The sequence below is a fragment of the Anoplophora glabripennis genome, unplaced genomic scaffold (genome assembly GCF_000390285.2).
Source record: "Anoplophora glabripennis isolate ALB-LARVAE unplaced genomic scaffold, Agla_2.0 scaffold224, whole genome shotgun sequence".
Lineage (NCBI taxonomy): Eukaryota > Metazoa > Arthropoda > Insecta > Coleoptera > Cerambycidae > Anoplophora > Anoplophora glabripennis.
This window is the reverse complement of record NW_019416317.1, coordinates 674,774-695,000: the sequence shown is the minus strand read 5'-3', so window position 1 is coordinate 695,000 and position 20,227 is coordinate 674,774. Positions and strand designations below refer to the sequence as shown.

The following is a 20,227-nucleotide window of genomic DNA, read 5'->3' as shown; positions in this document are numbered from 1 at the left end:
TTAGCACGTATGACGGTCTAATGTTGTTTACAAACAAGGCGAAAAACAGTAAACGATGTCAAGCCCGGAGAAGGCGAAAGTGCAGACGCAAAGAGAGCGTTTAGACGGCAATAGAACACTCTGCAAGGTTGTATTTCAATATTTGACCCACTTCTGGGGAAACAGTGTGATTATCTGTTCCAGTAGTTCTGCACGATCTTAAAATTTACCTCAGACTTAACTGTTACCTTTGTCTCGGTGAATGGAGTTGTTGTCTGACAGTTAGTTGAAGAGTTACCAGAGCTACACACGAATTGAAATCACTGTCAAGTTGGTCATGATCATGAACAACAAGTCAAATAATAAAAATTTGTCCCAGTTTATAGGTTTTTTTGCCGTATTTGTTTTGTCTTTATCAAACGTTAAAAATCGCAAAAAATTGTTACAGGGCTTGAGTTACTGGAAATTTCATTACTGGCATCAAAAATATCTCTAACAAACAGCTGTCGTTTGAATGTTAAAAAAAGGTATCAGAAGTTTTTACTTACTTCTAAAATAAAAATTGGCTTTAACAACCTTCGAAATGTATTCTCTGCACAAAACTTGATTTGATCACAATTTTGTTTTGAATTGATTTTTCCAGCTCCATACCTTATCAGTAGGCTTAGTGCGGAGCGGAGATTAACAGGACCGTAGTCAGATTACGAATGAAAATATTAATTTGTTTACATAAAATATGTCGCAACATAGTACTATTACCAAAGAGCAAGGCTAAGTGAAGGATAAAATACCTATATTTTAAATGAAACCACTTACCCGATAAACCTTAGTTTTGAGACAAGGCTTCCGTGGCATATTGGAAGGAGTTAAAACATATTACTACGTGCTTCTCTAAGGTTTCTTTAGTGAAACGGTGACGTTTATCACGCAATATTAACTTGTGTAGGGAAAATGACCGTTCAACGTCTACTGTTGACAAGGGACAGTATAAGAATTGTTGAGGCATGAATAAAATGTATATTTGCTGGTAAATCCTGATTTGTACCAGATAAAACTTTACATATCTTTTCCAAAATGGTGAATTCTGGATTTTTTTCCAACACCCTTTGGCATCGTATACATTTTTTTGTACATTATTATATCAAATTGTTCATTTGATTCCAATTTACGGAATTACGGAACTTGAGGTTCTCTAGTTTGTTTAATGGAATACTGCTTGAAAGAAAGGCATCTGTAAGTTCATAGAAAATTAGAGTCTTCAGCGCTAGACGAGGCATCGCTCTTCAAATGTCTTGTAACTTTAGTTTTGTAACAATAATTTATAATGCGTTCACACACAGTACAAAACAGGTCATTCCCTTTAATACGTATATCCCTGTAACCTTGATCACAGTCAAACCACATTTGAAACAATTCCCGTCTATTTCTTTTCTCTTTTGGCATTTTACTGCGCTTTTCCCTCCAATTAATGGTTGTTAATGTAAATTATTTTACTATTTATGAATAATTATTTAAATACACACTGCGAATACAATTTACAGCAGACGTAAAAAAGAAAGGTATCCACGCGACACCAACTACTACAAGGTTCCGTAAATAACTAAACAGTTCAAAACCCGAGTCAGCTGTGAAGGCCACCGACCTCGCGCCGACTCTGTTAGACTCTGCATGTGCACTAAGCCTACTTATCAGCCTTAAAACATCTATATTTGCAACTGGTAATGTAGTTGAGCGTGTATACTTCTGTGGATTGGGCAAATCAAAGTATCTACCAATTGCGCTTGGTATTTTCACAGGTATTAATACATATTGACTGAACAGAATACTTTCTATTATTGTAGCTAACACGTGATCACGTGTTGTTGCTGGTGACCTAAGTGTGGACTATTTTCGAAGAATAACATAAGTTCGAGGTTTATTGGTTGGTTCTTGATGTTAGACATTTTTTTTAACTTTAACTTTAGATATTGTATTGCATTCATTTCATAAATCCATCTAATTATGTTCATAGCTCATTTGATTTATTTTTTGAACAAATATCACATATTAAACAAATAATCTGAAAACTTTTTTCTTCCAGTGTCTTGGAATGGAATTGTTAATAGTAGCACAATATCTCAAGAGACCTTGCTCACTACATTAAAATGCCTAAAGGACACTGCTGCCACTATACAAGTAAATGTAAATTCATACTCGTAAATTAAGTACTTTAATAACAAACCGTGAAAATGATGTAGCAAAGTTGCCCACCTAGGTGGTCCGACATTACCAAAGTAACGAATAACGTGATATAAGAATTAACCTTTTACAATGATTTATATAGGATATCTCGAAATTTAACAACTTTTTTGCCAGCTTACTAATGAAAAATCCGTTAATTATAACCTAAACGAAATTTTTAACTTCGTGCATTTAATGTATTCATGTTGATGTATAATAAAGTGAAGGAAATGTTGAACAAATGATCGGTATAATAGTGTTTATATTTGTTGCCTACATCCACAAATAAAAATTGAATACTTTTACTGATTACTGTATTTCCTCCAAGGAAAATGCGTTTTAAAATTCATAGAATATGGAGATCAACAATACAGGCTTTCCGCGGAATATGAAATATAAAATATATGTATAATAACTCCATCAGAAAAATAAATTAAGCTATCTCAGCAACTCCATTTTTTTAAGCTGAACTTGCTATTTTAACTTTTATTGGAACCACGTTAATGGAAAAAATGCTAAATCCACGAAAATCTTTAAACTGTGTTTATTCTAAAACGGTAAATACTTTTATGTGTTTCACAAATAAAATTTGCTTATTGACAAAATCGAAGTATCTGTTTCAATCTCATTTCCTGTAACATTATTTTATTTAATGAACTTATTATTTCTTCTACATTTAATCTTAATTTTTCGTGGACCTCCACGAACTCTGCCCGTCGTATAATATCATGCAGTGCCTTTTATACACAAATTGCTGCTAATTCGCGTAGCCCCATCCATATACGTTTCGGGTTTCTCCGAACTTAATAACTGGTTTTGCCCACTTGCTTCCTAATACCAGTTTTTACTTTTGCTACGGTATCTCTCGCCAAAAATGATTTCTGTAAATAAGACATCAGGCAGATAATTTGAGGTACAGGCTAAATAACAGCCACATTGTTTTGCTAGATCTTCATGCTTTATCTTTCATCATGTTATACCGCTGTCATACATCCGAAAAAAAACATAAATAATTCCTGCTGATTTCGAAAGCAATAAGGAATGGAAATGACGTGATGGTTTTCCTAGTTATATTTTCAAGAAAGACATAAGCAATAAGCAATCTAAATGCGGTTCTTTGAGCAGAACATCTCGAATTTCTTCTTTTTGTTCCTTGTTATTCTAGAATATGTATTAAATTACTGATATTTAAAAGTAGAGTAGAGGTACCTGTATCAATAAGCTTCTTTACTAATTGACATTTGCATCTCAAAGGGGGTGGGTCAATTAGGCCGGTTTTTGCTCCCCTTCATTTTTGGCAAAAAAAAAAATATTTTTTGTTTACTATTTATATCCAATAACTGTTCGATTCCACCCCAAACGGGACCTTCTCCCCCCTTCCTAGTCAGGATTAAGGTCAATTAGAGGTCAGATTGAGAAAAAGTGCATTATTTATTTATTTATTTAAGGAGAAGGGACAAACACAGGCTTTATAGCCTAAAACAATGTCCACAAATTATTTAAAGCTAATTGAATATAAAAGTACAGAAAAGATTATTATAATAGAAAATGTTAATTTACAATAATAGTTCCCTTTAAAAATCTTTTAAAAGTAATGAGCGAGGAATGAAAAATATCAAAAAATCTCGGAGTTTAGATTTTTTGGGTCACTGAATCCGAATCGGAGATTAGTTTGTCTGTATCAGGTCATTTTAAGGTTATTTCAAGGTCATTTCAATGTCAAATTGTGAAAAAGCCGAGCAATCAAGTCCAACCACCTGTTATACAGGATTTTTTGAGGTCGCTGAGTTAGAATCAGTGGTTAGTTTCTCTGCATCGGATCATTTGAGGGTTATTTCAAGGTCATTTAAAGGTCAAACCAAGAAAAAACCGAGAAATCGATTACCGTTTTTGAAGTCTGTGAGTTTGAATCCAAGGTCCGTTTATATGTATCAAGGTCATTTGGTTGATTTGAGAAATAAGACGTTTTCTGGCATTTTACCGAATCTTGTTGGAAACTAAAGACTGAACTGACCGTACTTCACAAAAACTCACATTTTCTTATACCAACCCGTATTACCTCGAATCCACCCATATTCCTTCATAAAATGCTGTACTATCTCATACTAACCCATTCTACCCCATAACCATTTTACCATAAACACGCACATTTCAATATACATGCATATTACTCCGTATGAACCAATATACCCTTATGCCTAACCATCATAACCCATACCCGGCTTATTCTACTCCATCACCAATATAAAAACCCTTATTACCTCATACTAGCCTATATTGCCCCATACCCATCTCACCCCTTGGTTATCCCAATCCATATTACTCTGTAAAAATCCATATTACGTTTTACTAATCTATGTTGCGCCGTAAAAACCTTATTCTAATCTATTTCGACCCATATAGCCTCTTACCCTTAGTAATCCATACTGGCTTGTATAATAATAATTTTAGCTTCGGTCGAAAACAGACGGGTCTGAAGTCGTCTCTCACTGACCCTACCAGAAGTCCTTTTTCTCAAATCAACCTTGAAATAACCTTGAACCTTTATTAATACATATAAATGGACCTCGAATTCGGAGTCAGCGACTATACATATAATAACGGTAATTGATTCCAGGGTTTAATCCATAAATTAACCTTCAAATGACCTTAAAATTGCCTTCAAATGACCTGACACAAACAAACTGACCTCAGGTTTGAACTCGGCAACTCCAAATACGTATATAACAGGCGGTTAGACTTAATTGCTTGGATTTTCTCAACATGATCTTGAGACGACCCTCAAATAACCTGATACAGACAAACTGACCTCGGATTTGAACTCGGCGATCCAAAAATCCTATATAACATGTAGTCGGACTTGATTGCTCGGCTTTTTCTCAATTTGACCTTGAATTGACCTTGAAACAACCTTAAAATGGCCTGATACAGACAAACTAATCTCCGATTCGGGCTCAGCGACCTAATAAACCTATATTCCGAGATCCTTTGATTTAACGCACTTTTTCTCAATCTGACCTCTAATTGACCTTCATCCTGACTAGGAAGTAGGGGGGTCCCGTTTGGGGTCGGATATAAATAGTCAAATAATTTTTTTTTTTACCAAAAATGAAGGGGGCTGAAAACCGGCCTAATTGACCCTCCCCCTTTCTACTAAAAACCAACTTATATTTCTCAAAATCAAGTTGCTCCAAAGTCGGTGAATGTATTACCAAGCGGAATAACAGCGAATAATTTATATTCTTTGTAACTAATGATCAGCACTCAATATCTTGTAAGCAGCTAAGATCATTCGTCAGGAAAACCATAAAACTGGTTTCGAACAACATAGTTTTCATCAGAACGCTATAGATTAGACGACTTAGGAACGATTTAGTTATTTAAATGTCTATCTACCGACATGGTTTGAGTGTATGTGTGATATAACCTATAAAGTATATGTCATATTTTAAATATTATTGCGACTACAATCTATTGCTTTGTACCTACTGTCAGAGAGCAACCTGCTAATCTGTAGGTACTATGAAAGCATGTTCGAGTATATTAAAGCATTATTTTGAAACTGACGCCTCAAGCCGTGTATACACTTGATATAAACCAGCCTGTATACACTTATCGATTATTACGTCTCTTCCTGACATTCTAACGGCAATTTCTATTTTTCCAGTGGCGCCGAAGGTGAAATGCACGCCGACGGAGATGCGCGTGGAAGTGCCCATCTCGCCCACCACCAAGGGGGTGTACATCGCGGGCCTCAGGGACTACCCCGACCCTGCTTGCAGGCCGCACACCGATCCCACGGGAAAGTTGGCTGTGCTGGAGCTCGATCTGACGGATGTCTATAGATGTGGCGTCACCAGGGTGGTCAACAAGCAAACGGTATGATGAAGAGATTACTTAAAAAAACGCATTCTATTATTATACTAGTTGCAAAAATTTAGGGATATTAAAAAATCCCAAATTTTTGGGTGATTTTCACAGAGCTGTAACTTGGAGGGAAATGGTCGTAGAGAGAATAAAAAAAAGGAAATTGAAGCTTCAAGTTTCTAGTTTTCGGATCTGGAAGTTAATATTTTTTAGCGTCAGCGGTTTTTGAATAATGATAAGAAGGAAATTTTTTTTCCACGTTTTTGCTTGTATTTAAACATGGGCTATGGGCTTCAATACAAATATTTTTTTTGGTAAATTCAACATAAAGCTCTTTTTGATAATTTAATTCCCTTCAATTTGAGCGGTTCCGGAGCTCTGTACGATGATCCAAGTAGGGTTTTGAAAACTACGAAGTATTCTCTACAAGTCGAAATTTGTGGTTTTTGATAAAAATTTAAAATGAACATATTGATTGGAAAAAAGGTAAAAAAAAGTATAATTAGGAATATTTGAATAATTTGGCATAACTTTGCAAATAATGGATAAACTAAGGAAATTGACTGTAACTTTTCAACCTCAAAGTGTCCCAAAGAAATCCTGATAGTTTCAAAGCACTGCAATTTTTTTTTAGTGCCCGAAATGTTTAAATTTGTCGTTAAAATTAAAAAAATTGAATTCATAAATACGAGAAATAACTTCCAATCTTAAACAAAGCTTTCTCACAGAAAAAAAATAGGTTCTCTCTCTACAGAAGGAGAGTTCCACCAAAGAAAAGATTGCAGATTTATTGTGAAGGTTTTATATTTTTTTTACTAAATTTAATTTTGAACTCTGTAAGATGGATCTTTCCACCCAACCAAAGAAAAGATTGTAGATTTATTAATACAGACTAAATAATTTTTTTTCCTGTTAAAAAGTTTTCATTTTTCAAATAAACTTTTATTAGAGAAATATTTTTGTATTCTTACCGTTTAAAAGTTATAAGCAATATCGCCCTAAAGAGTCTCAAAAGAAATACCATCTAAAAATCACATTACCGGTGGATAGACCAAGTAGTCGTTGGAAAATAACTGAATGTTGGTTGTTTAAAATGCATAACTGTCATTAAGAAAGTGAGAATTTTCGATTTAAAATTAGTGCTTTTTCGATATTAAGTAAAAATAAGGTGAAAAAATAAATATTTCAAATAAAAAAATTACAGCGTGTTTGGGACATAAATAGGTAAGTTTTCACCAAATTTCGTGAAAAAAAAATTTTTTTTGTAAAAGAAATAAAAAACCAAAAACTTGATTATTTGAATTTTTCACATAAATTTTGAGGTTATGTGAAAAAAGTGTAAATACAAAAGTTGTAGATCTTTTTATTACCTACAACTTTGCCATTTAACTTTTTTCCATAAGACTTGTAGTTTTTCCGGAAATCAAGATAAACCGTTTTTACCCTTAAAAACTCACCCCCTTCCCCTTCCCGACTTCAGATCGTCCGTAAATTATTTTTCTTTTCATTTCTGTTATATTCTCTTCCTTTTCCAGTGTGTTTCATCCTACTATAATTTTTTTTCACTTTTTACCATTTTTGAAGGCTTAAGCACTGGTCTACAGGCAATAAAGAGAAAAATATCTAGATTTTCGCGGCCCGGTCCGATTTTAATGCGGTTTTTTGCATTTTGTTCAGAAAGACCGTCGGAAAAAAGTCCCGCCTTTTTTATTACCCGGAAGTGGCGGAAATGTATCACGGGTGCATAAAGTACATCTAGAAGTGCATCGCATCCGAAAGATGACATCTAAAGTTCTCGAAATGACTGGGAAAATGTTTCTCGGGGGTTTTCGCGGGTGATTCCGAATCTGAGGGTGAAAAATATGCCCTGTGCTCGTGGAGGGGGCGGTGGGGTATGAAATCTAAAGTTCCCGAAATGACTGGAAAAATGGGTCTCGGGGGTTTTTGCCGGTGCCCTGACCCTGCCAAATGCGTCCGATGACTATTTCTGATTATTTTGGGAAAGGGCGTTAATCTTCTAAGAGGGATGAATATAAATTAATGGAAAATCATGGGACGAAATTCAATCTAAAAAGTTCGGTTGGAAAAAGAAAGGGTAAGCCTGATAATTTTTTTAAATATATTTATTGTTCTAAAGTATAAAAGTATATTTATTGTTTTAAAATATATATTGTCTTAAAATATATTCAATGCACATTCCTTCTGTATTAATTGTTACACGGGCTCATTTATCAAACAACTATAATAAACAACTATAAATACCAATCAAAATTATCTTCCCCCACCGCCCCCTCCACGAGCACAGGGGATATTTTTCACCCTCGAATTCGGAATCAGCACTCGCGAAAACCTCCGAGATCCATTTTTCCAGTCATTCGGAGAACCTTGCAATCCAAGTGACCCCCGGGCCCCCCAGGCGGCCGGAAGTCGCCTCCGGGGGGTCGGGTGAACTGGATATATGCATAATCGAATTCTGCGCCCCCCAAAACCCCCGAGTACCAATTTTTGCGATATTTCGTGCACTTTGGCAAGTTTCTCGGATGCGATGCACTTCTAGATGCACTTTATGCACCCGCGATGCATTTCCGCCACTTCCGGATAATATAAAGGCGGGACCTTTTCCGACGGTCTTTCTGAATAAAATGCAAAAAACCGAATTAAAATCGGACCGGGCCGCGAAAACCTAGATATTTTGGGGTAAATCGTTCTTGATTGCCTGGTCTACTTGTAAAGGTTCAGGAATGAGGCGCTCTCGATACTTTTCTCGATATAACTCTGCAAGTCTTCTTGAATTTTTTAGTGACTCGCCGTAAATTAGGAACATATCAATTTATTCTGAATGAGAAAACATTTTGTAAGCACAAAAGTTATACGTTTGACGTTTGTATTGAGTAATGACAAGTATTTTGTGATATTTATGCAGTTTAAACAAGGAACATTCAATTATTTTCCAACGACTACTTGATCCTTCCACCGCTAATGTGATTTTTAGGTGGTATTTCTTTTGAGACTCTTTAGGACGATATTGCTTATAACTTTTAAACGGGAAATGATATAGAAAAATTTTTCTAATAAAAGTTTTATAGAAAAAGCTACACCCTGTACTTTACGCCACTGAAAATGCCTTTTTATTAATTTACCCCACTCTCTTCGAAAATGGTATCATTTTTGCGAAAATTTGGGCGATGTAGTAGAAGTATTGCCCAAGAAAAGATTACGATACGCCTGAATCTCCTTGATTGAATTATCTTGGAAGATGTAAGTAAACAAAAATATATTTTTGACGAGAACTATAACACTGTATCTCGGAAACGAAGAGTTTTGGATATAAGCTCCAGTCAACTTTTTTCTTATATTTTGGGAGTACTTTTTGTTTTTACTATCATTTACACATAACACCCTGTATTTGTGAAGGTATATTTTCACGTCAGGTATTTACACATTTAATTTCAATTGAATTATTTTTTGTATCAAATTTTTGTTCTTCTTGTTTGCCAATATACCAACTAATCTATCATAGGTAATTCTTGCAAAAATGTCTGATTATAAATGTAGTTTTTGTCATTCGTTTCGATTTAAAGCAAAATCAGCCACTCTGCAGATAGAACACATATTTTTCTTTTCTTACACTACAGTGGCATAAATCATAATACATCATTTGCGCTGACGTAAGGTCCACTAAAAGGGCATGTTGTTCCAGGGCAAGCAAATATTCTACCAAACGCTGGTAATAGACCACTTAGAGGAAACCGAAGGAAGCCCAACGAAACACGAGGTTCGTGAGACCCTGCACGTCAAATGTTCCATGCTGTCCGTAAAGAATCACACAATTAGTAAGAGAAATGTTTTGCCGGCTGGATTTCGCGAACCAGAGTAAGTAGCTGTTGTTTGAGAGAATATCTCTACCTTACAATTAGAAGCGTCGGACTCCAAACTAGAGGCGATCCTTAGTTTGTTTACAAAAATGGTAACTGGTATTTGGCGTGGCATAGCGTGATTGTGACCATTTAACGTTAATATCGACAACAATTATCCACCTGTTACTGTAATAATATTGCAGAATACTGTATTTAAATAATTTGAACCATTAGCTTTTGTCGTAAGGCAGTAGTTGCTTGAAATTATAGGTAAGACGTGTTTTGGTGTCGGTTACATTGTGCGTTATTTATAGAGAAGTTTATGTAAGGATGATTTACTTAAATACTATCCAGCATGACAACTATATTCCTTCTATAAATTGTAGTCAACAATAAAATCCTACACACAGGGATTAGTTCTTGAAACTAATTTTTCTGTGATAAAGGTTACAGATATAACTTCATTTGAACGCGTTTAGTGTGTCAATTGTTTCATTTCCGTTACCAAACCTGCTAAGAATCTTGAAAGAAATGGTCACTTCTAAAATACCAAATTGTTGTAAACATTTAATACTCTCTAGAAATTATACAGGACAGTTGTTTTGTTGTGATAAATACTTCAGATGAATTTAACCCAAAAAATTATGATAGGATACTACATACAGATCCTTGCTTTGTAGTAGAAGGTGAAATTAAAAAGTACGACAAATTAATATTAATAATTCTACACGGAAAAAAATCGATATACTACGATTTGTTTCCAAATTGTGCAAATATTATTTAATTTAACAAACTCTGTGTGTGATATTATCTATACAGTGGTAGTTGTCGAACTAGCAGATAAATTTTGATAAATAAATCTATTCGCTCACTGGAAATCTATTACACCCAAACAGTTCTAATATTATTTACTATCTTTGTGTTGTGCGAAATAATTAATGATCTTGATTGACTGGGAGGTCGTATATTATCCAAATTTATTGTTTAACAATACACCACCGTAGTAGTTATAATATATGGGTTTGCGACCATAAATTTACAATTTATGTATAAATTTTATGAAGCCTCATCTACACAGTTCTATGTGATTAGATACCGGAAATTTTAGGGCGGCTCCAATGTGATACAGGGTTGCCGGGCTCTCTTTTATGTAATTTTGTTCAAACAAAATGTGACACAACCGGTGCCTTATTATAACTGCACTTTTTACATTACAAGAATGTAAGTATTTGCATAATAGTATGAAAGAAAAAGGAGCTGTGTCTATTTTTCTACACTAAATGCTTCACATGAAACTTACCATAAAATATATAGGGGACGTTCCATATCAACCGGGACACTGTTTCCTCCAAAAATATTACGAAAAAAGTACGTTTAAGGTCTCAAAGTGTTCGTATATTCAAGAGTTTTCGAATAAACGATGGCCATTTTTGGAAAAATTTCAAAATTTAAAATGGCGGCCACAAAATGGCGACTATAATTAGAAATTAAAAAAAAAATAGTTTAGTAACTAGCTTAAAATCATCTATCCATGGAAAATACCCCAATCTAATAGTACGTTTTACGATTTTGGACATGCTGAATCCGAATTTCATATTTTTAAAGTCCAAACGTGGTAGGAGAATAAGTAACAGATATTTTTGACCATTTTTTTTTGGTTTTTAGACCATTTTCTGTCTAAAACTAGCGTCTTTTATGTTTTTTGACGTACTGACTGAGTTATTGCATTATAAAGTCTAAAAAAGTTAGGGCAATTAAAACAGGCCATCCATTTTTTGGCTTTTTTGACCATATTTCTCCAGAAAAAAGGATAATTCTTTTTATGTTTATTGACATACTAACTTAGATTTTTTTCAATTTGGAAAGCTAAACTCCCAAGTTATCTTTCTTAACTGAAATATTAATCTGAACAGCCAGTGTCCCATCATTAAAAGCGCAATGTGCGCTGATATCTCTTTAATAAAAAAATCATTAGGATTCTTAGTAATATTAGATGTATATTTTCGCATTTGTACCTATCTACCTCTCAAATGAAGCCTCGCATCGATCAATTTATTCGATACGTATCTACTACGACGAACAATCCAGGTCTTTTGCTTTGGGACGTTGGCCGTGCATTTCATTGTCGTATGGCACGTGTTTTTATAACAGTTAGTAGCATTGTGTATTGTCAGCATAGAGCGGCACACGGCTCGACCATAGATTTAGCCTATTTCTGCTACTGCAACGCGAATTGTCGCTTACTAGCATAATACAGATTACTATTGTTTATTTATTTGATTATCGCCACAAATTTTCCGATGTCTATACAGGGTGTCTCATAATTAGCTGCCAACCCTGAACAGGCCGATTCTATGATCAAAACTAAGTAAAAAAGTTCATATTAACATACGTCCGGAAATGCTTCCTAAGGGCACAGGGACCCATTGAAGAGGGAGGAATGGAAATCATTTTTTTGCAATATCTCTCAATCGCGTTGTGATAAATGAATGAAATTTGGTATACACAGCTAAATTTTGATGAGCAATTTGATGGACTAATCCATTTATTTCCACAAGGTCCATTGGGGTGGGTACGGGGGGGCCCTTGGTACTTTGCGTGTGTAACTTTTTCATCTTTGACTTTTTAACAAATTGGACAGCAAATTCCGTTTTCCCGAACTGTTTTACGTTAAAAAGGTACTCTTGTTTCAAATCGTTATCTTTAACGGTTTCTGAGAAAATCGCTCTTGAATTAATCCCACTTTGGTCAATTTCATAGTAATTTAAACAAAAAAATTTTTTTGTTTAAATTTAATCTAATTTTAATAAAAAAATAATAATAAAAAATTAAATTAAATAAAAATTAATTCTTTAAATGGAAAAGAGAGGAAAATAAAATTATTATTATTATTTTTTGTTTAAATTACTATGAAATTGACCAAAGTGGGATTAATTCAAGAGCGATTTTCTCAGAAACCGTTAAAGATAACGATTTGAAACAAGAGTACCTTTTTAACGTAAAACAGTTCGGGAAAACGGAATTTGCTGTCCAATTTGTTAAAAAGTCAAAGATGAAAAAGTTACACACGCAAAGTACCAAGGGCCCCCCCGTACCCACCCCAATGGACCTTGTGGAAATAAATGGATTAGTCCATCAAATTGCTCATCAAAATTTAGCTGTGTATACCAAATTTCATTCATTTATCACAACGCGATTGAGAGATATTGCAAAAAAATGATTTCCATTCCTCCCTCTTCAATGGGTCCCTGTGCCCTTAGGAAGCATTTCCGGACCCATGTTCATATGAACTTTTTTACTTAGTTTTGATAATAGAATCGGCCTGTTCAGGGTTGGCAGCTAATTATGAGACACCCTGTATACATATATGATACATTAATAATTATTATAGTTTATAGAGAAACGCATTATTTGAGGGCATGAAAATATTTGAAATCATGATTTGAATTTAGTACCCTTATATAATTTTATAACAGACTGCTAACATCTGGAACAAGCCTTTATTATTAAAGAGAAAAAGGAAATAACTTTCTTTCTTTCTGTACATCCAAATTTTTAAGTATCCACTGAAAATTTTAGAAGAACAGTTGCCTACCTCGTACGATATTGAACGACGTTTTATGAACTGTGAAGGACGATTTCTGAAACACTTCGTCAATTATTTACCTGTAATGTTTTTACTATGTACATTTTAGGTTGTATGTGGTAGGTGGTTTTAGCTATGTATTTATGTGATTAATTTTCCATTAACATTAAATCTGGCAGTATAAGTAGTAGGTATATCTTCAAGGACATAATTTAGGTCTTTGGGCAGTGTATAGACGTATCTGCTAATAGACAAACTAATTAAATCAATAAGTTAGTTCAAATTCTAATTATGATGGGGGCTATTCCTCTGTGACAATGTAGGAATTTAAAAATATTTTTTTTTTATATTTTATAACCAAGTCGATCATCGTATATGTCTAGAAGACAGCAAATTTTTAATGTTACAATCTAATTAAATTCAATAGGTTGCGTCACTTACATTTAAAAAAATTGTTACACCTTTAGAAAGAGAACGAGGAATTAATAACGAAAAAAAAAATGAAAACTTATTTTGTTGTTTGACACTCATGTCATTTGAATACATGTTCAACTGACTTCGGAAAGACAATAACTGTTGCGGAAATTATTAAATTACGTTAACAATGCGCTCACTGACTTGTGTTATCTGCCATTAAAACCTAACTTCTGATTATGGCATCATTAAACAATGCCGCATAAGATGTGAAGGTCTCAGCCATATTATAGGTGATAATGCAACAATATACTAAAAGCCAATAAGGACATACACTTTTTTATAAATAGGTTTTAAGCAGAATCCCATCATGTTTCGAAAGCTTCCGAAGAGAACGGAGGTTAGTCACAGCTGTGCTTCTGAAATGCCATATCGCCTTTGAGAGGCAGCAAGTGCAAATTGTCTTCACACCTGGTAGATATGACAGGATGATAAACGGGTTTGTTACATTTGTTTCTAAAGGTCAAAGGTTTGTATAAATATGACCCCTATTGAAAAATACACTCTGTTTAGATGCAAAACAAACACGGTCAAGTTCTATGAAAGTAAATTGAGGACGAATACAAAAAAAAAATATTCACAATCATCGTTCTATCATCGTGCTGATTTATATTATGACTAGCAACCCGCCCCGGCTTCGCACGGGCAAATATAAAATAGCCTATGTTACTTCGAGGAGATGTAGCTTTCGGTAAAATTGGTTGAGTAGTTTTTGAGTTAAATCGTAACAAAAATCAATCATCTTTCATCTAATGCGACCCTAAATTAATTTTAAAATAATTCACAATATAATATCTATATACCTAAAGACAACAAACGAACTCAAAACTAAAAATGCAAAACCTTTAAATTTAAAACAATATAGGTAACTACCAACAATGTGAAAACAAAACGAATTAAATTGAAGTATCTATGTTCAGGACTATCAATTTTAATTAATAAGTAAGTAGTTAGGTATCTAACTACCTAAAGAAAACAAATACGAAACAAAAATGCGACTATGAAGTTTTAAATGATTCACAATAAGAAAAAAACAAACAAATTATTAAAACTCAAATGAAATAAAAGTATGTTTGCAAGTATCTATGTATGTTCCGACTACCTAAAGACAACAAATACAAAACAAAAATGTGACCTTAAAATATCGAACGCAATTATAACTTTCCAACAACACCCAGAAAGAAAACACAGTCGTCAGTCGTCACCTTCATTCGCTCCAAGTCAGTTTATTAAAGGATCACGCGCGCGTTATCGTTCGGTTTATTAGCTAAACAGTAGGCAAGACGGTGCGGGGGGAGGGTCGGCGATCGCATCAAGCGAAACGAGGCGCTTGAATTTTATTCTCGCGTCCGTAATTTTTTTAGGATTACTCCTTATTCATTTAAATTATATGGTGTAAAAGAGTAAAATAATGTGCATGAAATGCTTAAAGCCTCTAACTTATTTAAAATGATAATGATTAATACCGTATTTGTGTAAATAGCTTTTACATTACCGCTTTATAATTGTCAATTTTTTAAAGTATTAAAATGGATATAGGTAGTATGTTATCTTTAACATATAGACATATGCCATCGCGGACTTTTCTGTAGGCATATATAAGATACACAATTCCACCATACATTGATACACTACATAAACTTTCGGACCCCCCCTTCGGCTCGGACGCGAGGCGCGGGGTCACCGGTCCTGTCGAATCACGGCGACACGAAATTAATTTCGTTGCGCATTATTTTGATTTTGCTATATCTCCTAAGGTATTCATTTAATTTGCATGGTGTAAAGGGAAAAAATAATCTTCATGAAATGCTCAAGCCAACTAACGTATTTAAAATGCTAAGGATTAATACCGTATTTGTGTAAATAACTTTCCAATTACCGCTTTATAATTGCCAATTTATTTAAGTATTAAAATGGATATAGTATGTTATCCTTAAGAGATAGACATATGCCATCGCGGACTTTTCTGTAGACCTATATAAGATACACAATTCCACCATACATTATTTTGTTATATCTCAAAGGGTTTAGGCAGCGTTTTCGTTGAAAGCTCCCAGACGGCTTATTTTTTTCCGACACCTCCAACAAATATCGTTAATGTATACAAAAACTTAACAAATTATATACTAAAACCTTCCTCGAGAACCACTCTATCCATTGGTGAAAACAGCATGAAAATCGATGCAGTAGTTTTTGAGTTTATCACGAACAGACAGACAGACAGACGCGGCGGAGGACTTTGTTTTATAATATGTAGTGATGTGGTAATGCCTTAATAACTGTGACGTCATACTCGATGACGCTGAACGTTAGAAATCTCAACAACAAGTTTGAATTAAAGTACAGAATCGCTACCGAGTTCCTATCCGCGTTACACCAGCTGCCAGATCTCAACGAGAATTTGACGGGCGTAAACTTTTAGCGTTCTCTCAATTATTAATCAACAGATTTCCAAGAGATTCTTCCCATGCACACTTAGGCAATTATTCCACGTAAACCGTGGTCCTGATGCTATCGCTTTAATAGCTCCATTGTAGAACAGCTCTCTGCCTGCTCCCTGTTAACATCGTTTAGTTCATTAGGGCAAAGGTTGCGTTACCTCCTTTGATGTTCTAATAATACGCCGTAATGTGAAGATGGCTTTGCAGCCGACTGCATGCTCGCCCCCCCTCCACCTCCGGGTATGATACTTTTAGAAAATGTTGTACATATCTTGCACATTACGCGGGGAATATGCTCCTGACATTTGCATACCCTGTGGGAAAATTATACTAAAGCCAGCAGGTTTTCCTTGTACCGACGGAAAACAAGGAACCAGGATAACTTTATAATGCTAGAGAAGATTTTTAACGGTTTTTTCGATATATCTCGAAAAGTAACAAAGCAATCGATACTTTCAAAAAATCCGTCGATAGATCTTTTTAAAACCTACAACTTTCGCATTTAAAATTTTTCAATCCGTGCTATATTTTTTTAGTTATTTGAGAAAAACCGTTTTTTTCAACTTTGTGATTTTTTTTAACCATGTTCGCCATATTGGATCGAATTTAAAGAACAAGAAACTCAATTTAAAATTTAATTTTCTATACGGTCATATTTTTTTTGTCCAGGTAATAATTTCTGTAAGCATTTCGCTATAATGCTTGGACTATTACCAAACAAATCAAATTCTTATTGAAAATATGAAAATGATTAATAAAATAATTAATTACACGAGATCTTGAAAATAGCACTGAAACTACAAGGTAAGTTTGAAAAAATAGGAATATTTGATTAGAAGTGGAGGGTGGAGTTATTTTTTAAAATATAATTACTTCAATTACAAAGACAAAAAAGCATAACAGGATGTTTCCTAAGTCTTTATCATAATTTCAAGAGGTTGTTCTTTACGTCATTTCATACCAAAACGATTTATTAAACTCAAGACGAAATCAATTGTTAATTTAGTTTAACAGATCTACATCATGCCGATTACACCTATTTTACGCGATACGGTCTTGATTTGCAATATGATGCCCATCGTTTGGAATTGTATAGAGCTGATCCATATTATATTGGTGCTGTTCTTTATAATAAATTAGAAACTAGGATAAAATCACTAACAAGTTTTAGTAGATATATGTGTGCTGTAAAGAATTATCTTTTAGAAAACAGCTTCTATTCGGTTAGGGAGTATTTGGAGTTTTAGTGTGTTGTTTTGTACATATTTTTTTTTTGTGTGTAGTTTTATTGTATTTTCTTTTAAAGAAATGTTTGTAAAATTTTTTTTTGACATATCCTATATCATTGTATGATCAACTGGATGAATAAAGATTGATTGATTGATTGATTGAATCTAAAATAAAATTAAATAATGTACTTTCACGCCACATCGTGAGTTGAATTTTGGCTTGTTTGCCAAAAACACTTTGATTTTTTTATTCATGAAATAGTTTAACAGAATAGGTTTATTGGTGACACATTTTTGTTATAAAATATACAGCGTCTGCCTAGATTTGGCTACCAATTGGAAAGTTATTCTTGATAAAAAGTTTTGCTTTTTGTAAAAGACCGACATTGAAAGAACATTGAAAAAACAATATGCAGGTTGGCCTATTAGAGCAAAGCTTTATATTATTGTATTATTGGAATATTATTTCATTTTGGGTCTCAGGATAAATCTAATTACAAATAATCATTATAGGTTAGGGCTAATGGGACACTGTATATTATTTTTTCAATGTTTTTCAATGCCAGTCTTACTTTTACAATAAGGAAAATTTTGTGTCATGAACAAATTCTTGCAAATTCAAAAATAAAAGTTTCATATTTGGTAATCAAAAGTGGACAAATGTTGTATAAAAAAAATATCAACTAAGAAATCTAAACTTTAAAAAAATGTTTAATACCTTCACTAGAGCTGCAAGAATCTGAGTCTTCTTCACTCTCTATTTTTTTATATGGCTTTTTTTTCTTTACCGGATTTGGTTTTGTGCTACAGCTTGGTAAGTCATTGTTTAAACCATGTTTAACTTTAAGTGGCATTACCTCATGTTCAATATTAGGATTCTCTTCAAATTCATTGTCTGAATCATCTGACTCTATGTCACTAAGATTAATCTCATCGAGCGATTTTCCTTTATATTTGGCACCTTTGCCTTTATTAATAGCAATAAGTATTTTTGATACCTTGGCTGTTTGAAAGAGATCCTGAGGTAACCTAAATTATAATAATGCTTAAATGGTTGATTGTACTGTGTGTGCTTTTACTATTAAATAATATATACCTAAATGATTTATTTTACACATAATATTTCCGCTAGCTCAGATAATTGAAAAACTTTTGATCAAGTAAGTTGTTTAATAACAGATATATGTAGACTTCCCATTGTTAATTTAATATTTATTACGGGGTGTCGCCAGAATGTTTTTTCTAACGTATCATCTCTCGTAAAATATGATCAATTTAGATTTTTCTTCAATGAAGCTTTACATTGTTGTACTAGCTCGAAGGTAAAATATGGATATATTTTTTAATTTGTCTTTTTTGTCATCTTATAATTGGCTTAATAATTTTTTCCAGTTATTGTGTTATGTAAAGGTAAATAAATAAATAATAAAAAATAAATAGTACATGAGGGATAGTATTTAAAGAAAAATACAATAAAGGACACATACTTATGTACCTAGTAATGATTTAAAAAGTCTGCGAGATGGATTAGTTATGTTTGCTGTTATTTTATCAGTATCATATTTCAGAAGTATTTCTAAATCCCAGATTGGTACCTACCTATAGTATTCTTCATGGGTTTTTTTTGTGTGGCCCATAAAATTAGCAAACTGCTCCATCTCAGTTTCGCTAACGTTCATGACTTGCAGAACAGTTGCTATCTGTTTTCGAAGTCTTGTTGAGGTAAACAGGCTTGGATTTGGAACACCAGAAAGGTTGGCTAATTTNGTAACTTTGTTTTTTGTTTGTTAAAAGCTTCCTTTGTCGGTTTATTCCTAATAAAATAAAATGTTTGAAAAACGAATAGTGGTCCATATCTCCGCAACCGTTACTTTGCGGACCCATGTTTATTAAGACTTTTCTGCTTATTTTGGTTCATACTATTACCTCCTGAAATATTTTACACTCTTTTTTAACACCCTGTATTGTCTACAGCTTATAAAGAACATGCCTTTTAACGATTGGAATTAATATCTGCATATTTATGGATATTAAACTGTAGAAAAAAGTGAAATTTTGAAATAGCACAAAAATGTGACAATTATTTTTATTATTTAGATAATTATTAATTAATAGGTATGAGCTAACATGTCTGCTAGACACTGCAGGTGTCAATGTTTGACGGAGCTTTACTCCGCAGAGTAGTTGTTTTAGTAAGGTACAGCAAACGATATCCACTTTTTTTTTAAATTTTTAGGTCTTGTATATCGAAACGTATCCGTGACAAAAATTTATAGAGCAAAGTGGACTGATTTTTAAAAGGGAGTCCATTTTCAACATGTTTCTTACTAAGCACTTTCTCCTGAATCATTGAATAAACTAGGATTCAGTTAAAAATGAAGCGACACGCACATGGCATTTTATAAGAGTTTGGAATGAGCGCGGCTTTTTTGCGCTTTTACGAACGTCAACACCGAAAACTTTCGACGAACCCATAACATTTTAATTTGCTTTGCCTGCGCTAACGAACGGAAGTAGGGCTCAAAGTTGTTGTGTACATCATCTGCAGTAATTAGTGAATGTTAGAGTTTCTAT

The 20,227-nt window shown here is 33.7% G+C and overlaps 2 protein-coding genes across 2 annotated transcripts in view; one reads left to right on the top strand and one right to left on the bottom strand.

The window, feature by feature from the left end:
* Window positions 1–5,852: 5,852 nt before the first annotated feature.
* The window catches only part of LOC108907852, a 31,036-nt gene continuing 16,661 nt past the window's right edge, over window positions 5,853–20,227 (top strand). Inside the window, exons 1-2 of the mRNA XM_018711678.1 lie at window positions 5,853–6,078; window positions 9,767–9,939. Of these exons, the coding sequence (XP_018567194.1) occupies window positions 5,899–6,078; window positions 9,767–9,939 (353 nt within the window). The 5' untranslated portion in view covers window positions 5,853–5,898. The remainder of the gene's footprint in view (window positions 6,079–9,766; window positions 9,940–20,227) is intronic.
* LOC111691367 lies at window positions 17,857–19,424 on the bottom strand. Its single transcript, XM_023454062.1, has 2 exons — window positions 19,253–19,424; window positions 17,857–18,682 (listed from the first exon to the last, which is right to left on the bottom strand). The coding sequence occupies exons 1-2, from the start codon at window positions 19,330–19,332 to the stop codon at window positions 18,346–18,348; spliced, it is 417 nt and encodes a 138-aa protein (XP_023309830.1). The 5' UTR covers window positions 19,333–19,424; the 3' UTR covers window positions 17,857–18,345.